This window comes from Scophthalmus maximus, chromosome 9, assembly GCF_022379125.1.
Source record: "Scophthalmus maximus strain ysfricsl-2021 chromosome 9, ASM2237912v1, whole genome shotgun sequence".
In the NCBI taxonomy this organism is placed as follows: domain Eukaryota; kingdom Metazoa; phylum Chordata; class Actinopteri; order Pleuronectiformes; family Scophthalmidae; genus Scophthalmus; species Scophthalmus maximus.
The window spans coordinates 24,246,438-24,260,000 of record NC_061523.1 but is presented as its reverse complement, the minus strand read 5'-3'; the positions used below and the strand labels follow the sequence as shown (position 1 = coordinate 24,260,000).

The window sequence follows — 13,563 nt, the reverse complement described above, 5'->3', positions numbered from 1 at the left end:
ATTTACAACCAGATGTTTATATCCTATGTTTCATTCCTTTTTATTTGTGTATTTGTTCTCTTTTTATTTATAGTTATTTATGATAAAGTTTACAGTTATGTCATAACGGATTTGACAAAAACACTTTCCGCAATATATTTCTGGAAATATGTTGATGCTCCCTAAAATTTTGGAATCGGCAGCTGAACAACCGGTTTCCTCCTCGTGTCCTGACTCGTGCATCATGTAACCACAGGTGATGACATCACAGCAGGTTTCTGAGGAGGAAGATGACTAACCCTAGCAGAGTGTCTGTGAACGCACCAGCGAACCCACACACCTGCACAGGTGAACAGTGACAGGTCGTCGTGGTGACACATTTCATCCAGCAGTCCTCTGATTGGGCGGAGTAAATATACTGTAACATGTCATCAGTGACCACACTGCCAACGTCTGACATGTGACATCCCTTCACAGTGACATCACAGTGACGTCACAGTGAACATTAATCACATTTGTTCTGGTTTATTCTGAAGTTTCAGCTGAAACAGGAAGTTCAGTTTCCTCTTTACAGGATGTTTGTGTTGCATGTGAACGCCCAGTTTCCCCACGTCCTGAAGGTCTCACTGCACACTGTCTCACTGCAGGTGTCTCACTGCAGGTGTCTCACTGCACACTGTCTCACTGTACACTTTCTGTCTGTAGTCTGTCTGTCTATTGTCTGTCTCTAGTCTGTCTGTTGTCTGTAGTCTGTCTGTTTTTGTCTGTTGTCTGTCTGTCTGTCCATTGTCTGTCTGTCTATTGTCTGTATGTTGTCTGTTGTCTGTCTATCTGTTGTCTGTCTGTCCGTTGTCTGTCTGTCTGTCTATTGTCTGTCTGTCTGTCTGTTGTCTGTTGTCTGTCTGTTGTCTGTCTGTTGTCTGTCTGTTGTCTCTCTGTCTGTCTGTTGTCTGTCTGTTGTCTGTCTATTGTGTGTCTGTTGTCTTTCTGTCTGTCTGTCTGTCTGTCTGTTGTCTGTCTGTCTGTCTGTCTGTTGTCTGTTGTCTGTCTGTTGTCTGCCTGTTGTCTGTAGTCTGTCTGTCTGTTGTCTGTCTGTTGTCTGTCTGTCTGTCTGTCTGTCTGTCTATTGTCTGCTCAGCGGCTCTGAGGCAGCACCGACTCACCTTCACCGGGATTCGAACCAACGACCTGAAGCAGCACGGAGGAGCCCTGAACCACTGGGTCCGACAGAGTCCGACAGAGTCCGACAGAGTCCGAGAGAGTCCGGGAGAGTCCGACAGAGTCCGAGAGAGTCTTAGAGAGTCCGACAGAGTCCGAGAGAGTCCGAGAGAGTCCGACAGAGTCCGAGAGAGTCCGAGAGAGTCCGGGAGAGTCCGAGAGAGTCCGGGAGAGTCCGAGAGAGTCCGAGAGAGTCCGGGAGAGTCCGACAGAGTCCGAGAGAGTCCGAGAGAGTCCGACAGAGTCCGACAGAGTCTTAGAGAGTCCGACAGAGTCCGAGAGAGTCCGAGAGAGTCCGACAGAGTCCGAGAGAGTCCGAGAGAGTCCGGGAGAGTCCGAGAGAGTCCGGGAGAGTCCGAGAGAGTCCGAGAGAGTCCGAGAGAGTCCGACAGAGTCCGACAGAGTCCGACAGAGTCTTAGAGAGTCCGACAGAGTCCGACAGAGTCCGACAGAGTCTTAGAGAGTCCGACAGAGTCCGAGAGAGTCCGAGAGAGTCCGACAGAGTCCGACAGAGTCCGAGAGAGTCCGAGAGAGTCCGACAGAGTCCGGGAGAGTCTGAGAGAGTCCGAGAGAGTCCGGGAGAGTCCGACAGAGTCCGAGAGAGTCCGAGAGAGTCCGGGAGAGTCCGACAGAGTCCGAGAGAGTCCGAGAGAGTCCGAGAGACTCCGACAGAGTCTTAGAGAGTCCGACAGAGTCCGAGAGAGTCCGAGAGAGTCCGACAGAGTCCGAGAGAGTCCGGGAGAGTCCGAGAGAGTCTTAGAGAGTCCGACAGAGTCCGAGAGAGTCTTAGAGAGTCCGAGAGAGTCCGACAGAGTCCGAGAGAGTCCGAGAGAGTCCGAGAGAGTCCGACAGAGTCTTAGAGAGTCCGACAGAGTCCGACAGAGTCTTAGAGAGTCCGAGAGAGTCCCGGAGAGTCCGACAGAGTCCGGTAGAGTCCGGTAGAGTCCGACAGAGTCCCGGAGAGTCGCTTCCTGCAGGATCACCGACACGATCACCGACCCCCCTGCCCCGCCCCGCCCACACCAGCCCTGCTCCCAGACTCACAACAACGCACCTCTGATCCGGTCCTGGTCCTGGTCCTGGTCTGGGTCCTGGTCTGGGTCTGTGCAGGGTCCGGTCCCGGTCCGGTCCCGGTGCCGGTGTCAGAGAATTGAGAACTGAAGAAACTCCGCTCGGATCCAACAGCAGCATCAAGTCACACCAGTTACCACCGTCGCAGCTTCCGGTCAACCTTTTCAAAATAAACGTGTCGACACAGAAGCGCAAACACGACATCCGGTTCTTCTTTTTTTTACCAAAATAAAGTTCACATCAGTAAATACATCGGCGTTCAAACTATAAACCGACTCTGATGATTTTATATTAATATAAAAATCAGACTTTAGATAAATGAATGAACAATCTGACCAGTCAGAACCGAGTCAGTACCAAAACACGTTAGGAGTGAAAATCATAAATATATTGATTATGTGTCTGTAGCATGTTGTCTGTGGTCGTGTCTGTAGTCGTGTCTGTAGCCCGTTGTCTCTGGTCGTGTCTGTAGCACGTTGTCTGTGGTCATGTCTGAGGCATTTTGTCTGTAGTCAAGTCTGTAGCACGTTGTCTGTGGTCGTGTCTGTAGCATGTTGTCTGTGGTTGTGTCTGTAGCATGTTGTCTGTGGTTGTGTCTGTAGCAGTTGAGGGGTTAGGGGACGGTGTCAGTTGTGGGACACTGACACTGCGTCCTGTCCTTGGAGCTGTAAGATGCTGGAGTGAGCTTCTTCTTCACTGCCTGAACAACAACCAGAGCGGAGCAGACAGGAAACAGGAAACAGGAAGAGCCTGAGACAATAAAAGGACACAGAGAAGATCCGGACTCAGAGGAAACAGAGGCACATAAAGTTTATCAGGACAAAATGAGTTTTGAGAAAAGATGCAGGAGGTTTCATGTATTTATAACTGAGCAGCTGCTTCACTGTGTCTGTGACTCTCACAGCTGTCCTGTAGGTGAAGTCACCTGCGGCCTGCGGGTGAAGTGACTAGTTTCCTGGACCAGGATTGGTCATCATCAGATCATGTGATGAATGTAAATGAACTGAGACACAGATTAAAATGAAATGATCTAAGTGTAACGACATTATGAAAACTACATTTTTATTTCAGTTTCCAGAAGATCACAGCAGCTGCACAGATGAAAAAAAAACTTTATTGGTTAAAGGTCACAGTGACGTCTGGTCTGAGGTCACACTCTGGTTCCACCTGTAGGGGGCGACCGTTACCTGGTTCAGGTTGTAGTAATGTGATGTGTCCACTTGGGGGAGCTGCAGCCTCACACAGCACCTTCACCAGTGTCTCATGTGATCATGTGATCAGACCTTTAGTTTATTTCTTAGATATTTTATTTTATTTAGTAAGTATGTGTGAGGTGGATCCAGACGCCGGTCGTCACGTCGACTGACAATCCTGATATTTAAAACCTGATTTCATGTTAATATGAAACACGTGATTATAAATGATTATAAATGATCGTCGGACTGAGGATCCACGTCACAGAAGCTTAAGGTTTTTCGTGTGCGACACAACATACACCGACCAATAAAGTTTATCTCGTCAAACAAACCAACAAACAGAGTAAAGCAGAGAGGAGTCGTGGTGCTGTCGAGTCCGTGGGAGGTTTAAGTTTCCTCGTCGTCGCTGTGATGCGTCTTCTCCTCGCTCACGCCGCTCTCGTCGATGTTCTCCAGCGAGTCGGCTCGCTGCACCGTCAGCTCTGAGGCGCTGATGCACGGCAGCGTGTTCTGCTCCGGGAACATCCACGGCTTCAGGCCGGGGTTGTGCTTCCTCTTCCACTCGGGATACTTCAGAGACGCCTTGTAGATCTTCCTCATGGCCTGAGAGGACAGAGACACAGTGAGACACCGGGACGGGTCCACGGTCAAGATCTGACGGGACGAGAACCTGGCGAGGGTTTTTACCTTCGGAGCCACAAACTGAGAGACTCTGTTCACCACCCACTTTGGTAAAGACCCTGCAGACACAGAGGACGAGAGGAGAGGAGGGACGAGGGGGGACAAGAGTGGGGACGAGAGGAGAGGGAGGACCAGAGGGGACAAAAAAGGGGGGACGAAAGGGTCGAGAGGGAGGGGAAGAGGGGGGACAAGAGGGACGAGACGAGAGGAGAGGAGGGACGAGAGTGGGGACGAGACGAGAGGGGGAGAGGGGGGACCAGAGGGGACAAAAGGGGGGACGAGAGGAGAGGACATGGGGGACGAGGGGGGACAACAGTAGGAATGAGAGGGAGGGGGAGAGGGGACAAAAGAGGGGGGACGAGAGGAGAGGGGAGGGGTACGAGGGACAAGACGAGAGGAGAGGGGGGTCGAGGGACGAGACGAGAGGAGAGGAGAGGGGGGGACGATGAGGGATGAGACGGGACAGGAAAATACGAGAGGGGACAAGAGGGGACAAAAGAGGGGGGACGAGAGGAGAGGGGAGGGGGGACGAGGGACGAGACGAGAGGAGGGGGGGGACCAGAGGGGATGAGTGGGGGGACGATGAGGGATGAGACGGGACAGGAAAATACGAGAGGGGACAAAAGAGGGGGGACGAGAGGAGAGGGGAGGGGGGACGAGGGACAAGACGAGAGGAGAGGGGGGACCAGAGGAGAGGAGAGGGGGGACCAGAGGGGATGAGTGGGGGGACGATGAGGGATGAGACGGGACAGGAAAATACGAGAGGGGACAAGAGGGGACACGATGGGACAAAGGGGAGGAACGGGACGAGAGGGGACAGGAGGGGAAGAGATGGGACATGATGTTACTGTGACGGATTTTCTGAAAGACAGAACATTTTTGGACACAAAGGGAAAGTGACATGTGGGACATTCTGGAAGGAGGGGACATTTTCACAATGTGGGGACATTTTTTCAGGTTTGAAAGCTAAAATTTGTAATTAGTTCAAAGTTTAACAACAGATGATAATAATCTATCAGACTATAAATAACCTGACGTGTGTGTGAGCAGAAAGCCGACTTCAGCCAACTGGTGAAAATTGCCTCTGTTAGCGTTTTTACTGACTGGAAGCATCAAACACACTTCCTGTTTCTCTCCAACACACACACACACACACACACACACACACACCCTTCAGTGTGACCCCCCTCACCTTTGGGGTCCACCTGGGTCAGGTAGTAGAGGGTGGAGCCGTTGGTTCCGTTGGACTGGATCAGGTACCCGGTGAGCAGAGACACAGCTCGGACAAACTCCTTCTTCGGAGGATGTTTCTGCACAGACACACAGTTCACGTCACGTGACCTTCGACACCGTGACGTCACACGTGGACCAGCACCACAAACCCCGACATGGCGCTGGTCCACATGTGACGTCACGGTGGTTGACACTGCACCAGAATCATCCCAGTCCACAACCAGAACCTGAACCAGGACGAACCCATAGACCTGATGGACAGAAGGTTCCTCACCGGGTGTTTGACCGAGTAGTTGATGATCAGGAAGTCGCTGCCCAGAGGAAGCCACGACCTCATCGTCACAAAGTCTCTGTTCTTCAGAGGAGTCGGACATTTCCCTTCAGAAACACAGACGGACCAATCACAGCATCAGACACACAGACGGACCAATCACAGCATCAGACACACAGACGGACCAATCCCAGCATCAGACACACAGACGGACCAATCACAGCATCAGACACACAGACGGACCAATCACAGCATCAGACTGGAAACATTCATCTACAATCTGATCTGATCTTTTACCAGCTTCTTCCCACTAATGGCACAGACACACTGTCCAGTACAGTAGCTTCTGAACCAATAGTATCGCCTAATTTATATTTAGAATGCTTCTCCCCTATATATCTGGCTGAGCTGACTTCACTTGTCACTTCATCCAAGTCATCAACCTGTCTTTTAGATCCTATTCCATCAAGGCTATTTAAGGATGTATTACCTTTAATTAATAATTCCATATTAGATCAGATCAATTTATCTATATTGACAGGCTATGTACCAAAGGCCTTTAAGGTGGCAGTAGTTAAACTCTGCTCAAAAACCGACTCTGGACCCAGATATCTTAGCTAACTATAGACCCATATCAAACCTCCCCTTTATCTCTAAAATCCTTGAAAAAACTGCTGCTAACCAGTTATGTGACTATTTACACAGGAATAGTCTGCTTGAAGACTTTCAGTCAGGATTTAGAAAACATCATAGTACAGAAACAGCACTACTGAAGGTTACCAACGACCTTCTCATGGCCTCAGACAGTGGATATGTTTCTATTCTCGTCCTTTTAGATCTTAGTGCTGCATTTGATACCACCGATCACAAAATTCTGTTACAGAGACTAGAACACATTGGGATTAAAGGAACAGCACTAGAATGGTTTAAGTCCTACTTAACTGATAGATTTCAGTTTGTTAACGTTAATAACAAATCTTCCATGCATACAAAAGTGAGTCATGGAGTACCACAAGGTTCTGTACTGGGACCGATACTTTTCACTCTATATATACTTCCTTTAGGCAATATTATAAGATACGCCACATCAATTTCCATTGCTACGCTGATGATACCCAGCTGTATTTATCTATAAAGCCAGATGAAACTAATCAGGTAGACAAACTTCAGGATTGTCTTAAAGACATAAAGGCCTGGATGACTTATATTTTTTTACTTCTAAATTCAGGAAAAACTGAGGTCATTATACTCGGCCCTAAACACCTCAGAGAAACATGATCTGATCATATAGTTACCTTGGATGGCATTACCTTGGCCTCCAGCTCTACTGTGAGAAACCTTGGAGTTACCTTTGACCAGGACATGTCCTTTGACTCACACATGAAACAAGTCTCTAGGACAGACAGCCTTCTTTCACCTGCGCAATATCAAGAACATTAGAAACATCCTCTCTCAAAAGGATGCTGAAAAACTAGTCCATGCATTTGTCACTTGTAGACTGGACGACTGTAATTCATGACTGTCAGGATGTTCCCCAATAAGTCTGTGAAAAGACTCCAGTTAATCCAAAATGCCGCAGCACGAGTTCTGACAGGAACTAGAAAAAGAGATCATATTTCTCCAGTGTTAGAATCTCTGCATTGGCTTCCTGTAAAATTCAGAATAGAATTCAAAATACTGCTCCTAACCTACAAAGCCCTTAATAATCAAGCTCCATCATATCTCACAGAGCTCATAGTTTCATATTATCCCAATAGATCACTTGTCTCTGTAAACACTCTCTCTCTCTCTCTCTCTCTCTCTCTCTCTCTCTCTCTCTCTCTCTCTCTCTCTCTCTCTCTCTCTCTCTCTCTCTCTCTCTCTCTCTCTCTCTCTCTCCTCACCCCAGAAGCTCCGCCCACAACTGAGTCTGGTTCTGTCACAGATTTCTTCATGTTAAAAGAGTTTTTTCTCTCCACCGTCGCCAAGTGCTTTGCTCATTATGGGATTTGTTGGGTTTCCCTGTAATATTGTATTATTGACCTCACTATGTAAAGTGCCTTGAGACAATGTATGTTGAGATATGGCGCTATACAAATAAAATTGAATTGAATTGAATCTGAACTCACAGGAGTAATATCCGACGTCTGTGTTGACCGTCAGTCGCCCGATGTCGTACGTGTCGATCATGTTGGTGTCCCACTTCCTGCGGTAGCTGGTGTCATGGAGGACGTCGTACAGCGTCTCCGCCATCACGTCTTTACACACGATCCTCATCTAGGATACAGGCAGAGAGACAGACAGTTATCACAGACAGACAGACAGACACACAGACAGACAGAGAGACAGACAGACAGACAGTTATCACAGACAGACAGACAGACAGAGAGACAGACAGACACACACACAGACAGACAGACAGACAGACAGACAGACAGACACGCAGACAGACAGACAGACACACACACAGACAGACAGACAGACAGACACACAGACAGCCCCCCCCCCCTCCAAAATTGTTTCATCATTATGGTCAGGTGAGACGCCGCCTAACAGTTTCCACTGAGGCGTCCGTCACCAGATCCTGATGTAACTCAATCAGCACGACTCATCAATCATTCAGGTCCGGAGCGTCGAGTCGTTTGACCGGACCGATCCAGTTCACAGGGAGTCATGTGACCCGTGAGCAGGAAGTGAACACTGAGCTGTGTGTTACAGGTAACCCCGGACGTCACATGTAAGTCCAGCGTCCACCAGACTCTGGCTCCTCATGATGTCAGCGACGACAGCGATGACATCACGACGGGAGAACACGTTCGTCACTGTTTTGTCTTATTTTCTTTTATCACTGAATAAAAACAGATGAATCATGTTTTGCATTTCTGAAAAGTCAGTCATAAACAACCCTGAGGTTCCACACTCACAGAAGCTTTCTGTGCACCGGGGGTCAGGGGTCAGGTGGTCAGGGGGTCAGGAGGTCAGGGGTCAGGGGGTCAGGAGGTCAGGGGGTCAGAGGGTCAGGGGTCAGGGGGTCAGGAGGTCAGGGGTCAGAGGGTCAGGGGGTCAGGAGGTCAGGGACTCCACAGATAGTCTTCAGGTGAAATCAACAAACTTTTTTCTGTTGTTTCATGATTCTGTCTCTTCTATGTTCGCTGGATCTAGAAGCTGAGTCCTGCTCAGGTACAACAAACTCTTCATCTTCATCTTCATCATCATCATCTTCATCGTCTCCTCCACACTGAACCTCAGGACACCTTCATTATTCATGTGAGAGGAGAAGCTGCTCGCTGCCCCACAAACACTGAATTATTCAAACTGCAGCCGTCAGCAGTGTGTGTGTGTGTGTGTGTGTGTATGTGTATGTGTATGTATGTGTGTGTGTGTGTGTGTGTGTGTGTGTGTATGTGTATGTGTATGTATGTGTGTGTGTGTGTGTGTGTGTGTGTGTGTGTGTGTGTGTGTGTGTGTGTGTGTGTGTGTGTGTCTGTGTGTACAGTAACAGAGAACGAGATTCTTGTTGGGCACATGTTGTGTTCTGAAGTGACCAGCAGAGGGCGACTCGACTTCATAACATCAGTAAACGTCTTCTTCAACACATTATGATCCATAAAGCACTGGATGTGTTGGGACGTTGATACAGACTGTCTGTCTCTCACCTGTCTGTCTTTCTGTCTGTCTGTCTCTCACTGTCTGTCTGTCTGTCAGTCTCTCACCTGTCTGTCTGTTTGTCTGTCTCTCACCTGTCTGTCTTTCTGTCTGTCTGTCTCTCACCTGTCTGTCTGTCTGTTTGTCTGTCTCTCACCTGTCTATCTCTCACTGTCTGTCTCTCACTGTCTGTCTCTCACCTGTCTGTCTGTCTGTCTTTCACCTGTCTGTCTATCTCTCACTGTTTTTCTCTCACCTGTCTGTCTGTCTGTCTTTCACCTGTCTGTCTGTCTGTCTGTCTGTCTGTCTGTCTATCTCTCACTGTCTGTCTCTCACCTGTCTGTCTGTCTGTCACCTGTCTGTCTGTCTGTCTGTCTGTCTCTCACTGTCTGTCTGTCTGTCTGTCATTGTCTGATTCTCACTGTCTGTCTGTCTCTCACTGTCTGTCTGTCTGTCTGTCTGTCTGTCTGTCTGTCTATCTCTCACTGTCTGTCTCTCACCTGTCTGTCTGTCTGTCACCTGTCTGTCTGTCTGTCTGTCTGTCTGTCTGTCTGTCTCTCACTGTCTGTCTGTCTATCTGTCTGTCTGTCTGTCTGTCTCTCACTGTCTGTCTGTCTGTCTGTCTGTCTGTCTGTCTGTCTGTCTCTCACTGTCTCTCACCTGTCTGTCTGTCTCTCACTGTCTGTCTGTCTGTCTCTCACTGTCTCTCACCTGTCTGTCTCTCACTGTCTGTCTGTCTCTCACTGTCTCTCACCTGTCTGTCTGTCTGTCTGTCTCTCACCTGTCTGTCTGTCTGTCTGTCTCTCACTGTCTGTCTCTCACTGTCTCTCACTTTCTCTCACCTGTCTGTCTGTCTGCCTGTCTGTCTCTCACTGTCTCTCACTGTCTGCCTGTCTGTCTCTCACTGTCTCTCACCTGTCTGTCTGTCTGTCTGTCTCTCACTGTCTGTCTCTCACTCTCTGTCTGTCCATCTCTCACTGTCTCTCACCTGTCTGTCTCTCACTGTCTCTCACCTGTCTGTCTGTCTCTCTCACTGTCTCTCACCTGTCTGTCTGTCTCTCACTGTCTGTCTGTCTGTCTCTCACTGTCTCTCACCTGTCTGTCTGTCTGTCTCTCACTGTCTCTCACCTGTCTGTCTCTCACTGTCTCTCACCTGTCTGTCTGTCTCTCACTGTCTGTCTGTCTCTCTCTGTCTCTCACCTGTCTGTCTCTCACTGTCTCTCACCTGTCTGTCTGTCTCTCACTGTCTGTCTGTCTGTCTGTCTCTCACTGTCTCTCACCTGTCTGTCTGTCTCTCACTGTCTCTCACCTGTCTGTCTCTCACTGTCTCTCACCTGTCTGTCTGTCTCTCTCTGTCTCTCACCTGTCTGTCTGTCTCTCACTGTCTCTCACCTGTCTGTCTGTCTCTCACTGTCTGTCTGTCTCTCTCTGTCTCTCACCTGTCTGTCTCTCACTGTCTCTCACCTGTCTGTCTGTCTCTCACTGTCTGTCTGTCTCTCACTGTCTCTCACCTGTCTGTCTGTCTCTCACTGTCTGTCTGTCTGTCTCTCACTGTCTCTCACCTGTCTGTCTGTCTCTCACTGTCTCTCACCTGTCTGTCTCTCTCTGTCTCTCACCTGTCTGTCTGTCTCTCACTGTCTCTCACCTGTCTGTCTGTCTCTCACTGTCTCTCACCTGTCTGTCTGTCTCTCACTGTCTCTCACCTGTCTGTCTCTCACTGTCTCTCACCTGTCTGTCTGTCTCTCTCTGTCTCTCACTGTCTGTCTGTCTCTGTCTGTCTCTCTCTCTCACTGTCTGTCTCTCACCTGTCTGTCTGTCTCTCACTGTCTCTCACCTGTCTGTCTGTCTCTCTCTGTCTCTCACCTGTCTGTCTCTCTCTGTCTGTCTCTCTCTCTCACTGTCTGTCTGTCTCTCTCTGTCTCTCACCTGTCTGTCTCTCACTGTCTCTCACCTGTCTGTCTGTCTCTCACCTGTCTGTCTGTCTGTCTGTCTCTCACTGTCTGTCTCTCACTGTCTCTCACTTTCTCTCACCTGTCTGTCTGTCTGCCTGTCTGTCTCTCACTGTCTCTCACTGTCTGCCTGTCTGTCTCTCACTGTCTCTCACCTGTCTGTCTGTCTGTCTCTCACTGTCTGTCTCTCACTCTCTGTCTGTCCATCTCTCACTGTCTCTCACCTGTCTGTCTCTCACTGTCTCTCACCTGTCTGTCTGTCTCTCACTGTCTCTCACCTGTCTGTCTCTCACTGTCTCTCACCTGTCTGTCTGTCTGTCTGTCTCTCACTGTCTCTCACCTGTCTGTCTCTCAATGTCTCTCACCTGTCTGTCTCTCACTGTCTGTCTGTCTCTCTCTGTCTCTCACCTGTCTGTCTCCTGTCTGTCTCTCACTGTCTCTCACCTGTCTGTCTGTCTCTCACTGTCTGTCTGTCTCTCTCTGTCTCTCACCTGTCTGTCTCTCACTGTCTCTCACCTGTCTGTCTGTCTCTCACTGTCTGTCTGTCTGTCTCTCACTGTCTCTCACCTGTCTGTCTGTCTCTCACTGTCTGTCTGTCTGTCTCTCACTGTCTCTCACCTGTCTGTCTGTCTCTCACTGTCTCTCACCTGTCTGTCTCTCACTGTCTCTCACCTGTCTGTCTGTCTCTCTCTGTCTCTCACCTGTCTGTCTGTCTCTCACTGTCTCTCACCTGTCTGTCTGTCTCTCACTGTCTGTCTGTCTCTCACTGTCTCTCACCTGTCTGTCTCTCTCTGTCTGTCTCTCTCTCTCACTGTCTGTCTGTCTCTCTCTGTCTCTCACCTGTCTGTCTCTCACTGTCTCTCACCTGTCTGTCTGTCTCTCACTGTCTCTCACCTGTCTGTCTGTCTCTCACCTGTCTGTCTGTCTCTCACTGTCTCTCACCTGTCTGTCTGTCTCTCACTGTCTCTCACCTGTCTGTCTCTCACTGTCTCTCACCTGTCTGTCTGTCTCTCACTGTCTCTCACCTGTCTGTCTCTCTCTGTCTGTCTCTCTCTCACTGTCTGTCTGTCTCTCTCTGTCTCTCACCTGTCTGTCTCTCACTGTCTCTCACCTGTCTGTCTGTCTCTCACTGTCTGTCTGTCTGTCTCTCACTGTCTCTCACCTGTCTGTCTGTCTCTCACTGTCTGTCTGTCTGTCTGTCTGTCTCACCTTGAGGGTCTGGACGTTGTGGCCCTCCTCCCCCCGGCACCACACCGTCACTCCTCCTCTGCTGTAGCGGCTCGTCCACCCGTCGCTGCTCAGACACTGATCTTTGAACGACGAGAAGTCCGAGTCGTCCGGGACCTGAACCGGCATCTCCGCCCCCCGACACGAAACAACTGTCCCGGTGAAACAGATCAAACAAAGACAGAGAAAACTGGAGGAACTTCACGTCAGTGGATCATCACATTTACAGGAGCACCTGAGGAGGAGGAGGAGGAAGAGGAGGAGGAGGAGGAAGATGAGGAGGAGGAGGAGGAAGAGTGTCAGCTCTCAGCTGCAGCGCTGCACAGAGGAGACACGAGGTGAAGAGGTCTCACTCGGACCCTTCTCCAGGTTCTCTCCCCCCCCCCCCCCCCACACACACACTCATCGACAATAAAAGCAAACGAGTCACAGTCAAAAATATAAAAACTAAAATATTGTCAAATTATCAATTTCAAATTTCTCACTATTCACGACAGTTCATAGACATCGTCATCAGACACGTCTTCGTCCTCCTCCTCCTCTTCATCAGCTGTTTTTACTCCGCGTCGACAGCAGCTCCGTCGAACGATCGCTGATCAATAATCATCTGAGTGTCGGCGTCTGTTTGGCTCAATTTTTATTACATTTTTTGTTTGAAGAAAAAAACCTAACAGTGACTCGTCTTTTGAACAGAACATCTTTGATCAGGTATTGTATCTGTGGGATGCTGCCTTCAGGTGCTTCTGTAAATGTGATCATCCCCGGCTGCTGAACACTGAGACCATAAGTGTGTGTGTGTGTGTGTGTGTGTGTGTGTGTGTGTGTGTTTGTGTGTGAGAGACACGATGACTCTGAGCGTTGTGGTTTCACACAGCACCTGAACGCAGCAGCACCTGACACCTGTTGTTCAGGTGGAGCCCTGAGACAGATCAGGTGTCCGCAGCTGTGACAGTCTCAGAGGCCCCGCCCCTCTCACTGTGACGGTCTCTCAGGCCCCGCCCCTCGCACCGTGACAGTCTATCTGGCCCCGCCCCTTGTCAACGTGACAGTCTATCTGGCCCCGCCCCTCAACACTCATCTCATCAGCTGATGTCAGTCACCAGGTCCTGGTGAG

General features: G+C 49.6%; 2 protein-coding genes across 6 annotated transcripts in view; both read right to left on the bottom strand.

Moving 5' to 3' along the window:
• arap3 (ArfGAP with RhoGAP domain, ankyrin repeat and PH domain 3) overlaps nt 1-3,179 on the bottom strand; it is a 24,445-nt gene extending 21,266 nt beyond the window's left edge. Inside the window, exon 1 of one of the 2 annotated variants that reach the window (XM_047334351.1) lies at nt 2,252-3,179. In XM_047334351.1, coding sequence (XP_047190307.1) covers nt 2,252-2,472 — 221 coding nt within the window. In that variant the 5' untranslated portion in view covers nt 2,473-3,179. Of the gene's footprint in view, nt 1-1,142; nt 1,279-2,251 lie in introns of those variants that run through there. The other variant, XM_035649459.2, reaches the window with a different exon arrangement.
• A 137-nt stretch (nt 3,180-3,316) lies between these two features.
• On the bottom strand, nt 3,317-13,397 carry stard15 (StAR-related lipid transfer (START) domain containing 15). 4 transcript variants are annotated; one of them, XM_047334389.1, is made up of 6 exons: nt 12,935-13,397; nt 12,432-12,601; nt 7,758-7,905; nt 5,653-5,756; nt 5,338-5,455; nt 3,317-4,067 (listed from the first exon to the last, which is right to left on the bottom strand). In XM_047334389.1, the coding sequence occupies exons 2-6, from the start codon at nt 12,576-12,578 to the stop codon at nt 3,787-3,789; spliced, it is 798 nt and encodes a 265-aa protein (XP_047190345.1). In that variant the 5' UTR covers nt 12,579-12,601; nt 12,935-13,397; the 3' UTR covers nt 3,317-3,786. The 4 variants fall into 4 exon arrangements, with proteins under 4 accessions (XP_047190345.1, XP_047190344.1, XP_047190346.1 ...); XM_047334388.1 differs by having other exon boundaries at nt 12,432-12,684; nt 12,935-13,395; XM_047334390.1 differs by lacking the exon at nt 12,935-13,397 and adding an exon at nt 4,152-4,204 and having other exon boundaries at nt 12,432-12,748.
• Nucleotides 13,398-13,563: the final 166 nt, after the last annotated feature.

Bases quoted from the DNA above. Each gene is read 5' to 3' on its own strand.
- stard15 (XM_047334389.1), bottom strand. From the start codon at position 12,578: ATGCCGGTTCAGGTCCCGGACGACTCGGACTTCTCGTCGTTCAAAGAT. The intron at 5,757-7,757 runs GTGAGTTCAGAT...GTGTTTCTGAAG, and splicing joins AGACGTCGGATATTACTCCT to GGAAATGTCCGACTCCTCTG. The intron at 4,068-5,337 runs GTGAGGGGGGTC...CTGTCCTCTCAG, and splicing joins GACCCAGGTGGACCCCAAAG to GCCATGAGGAAGATCTACAA.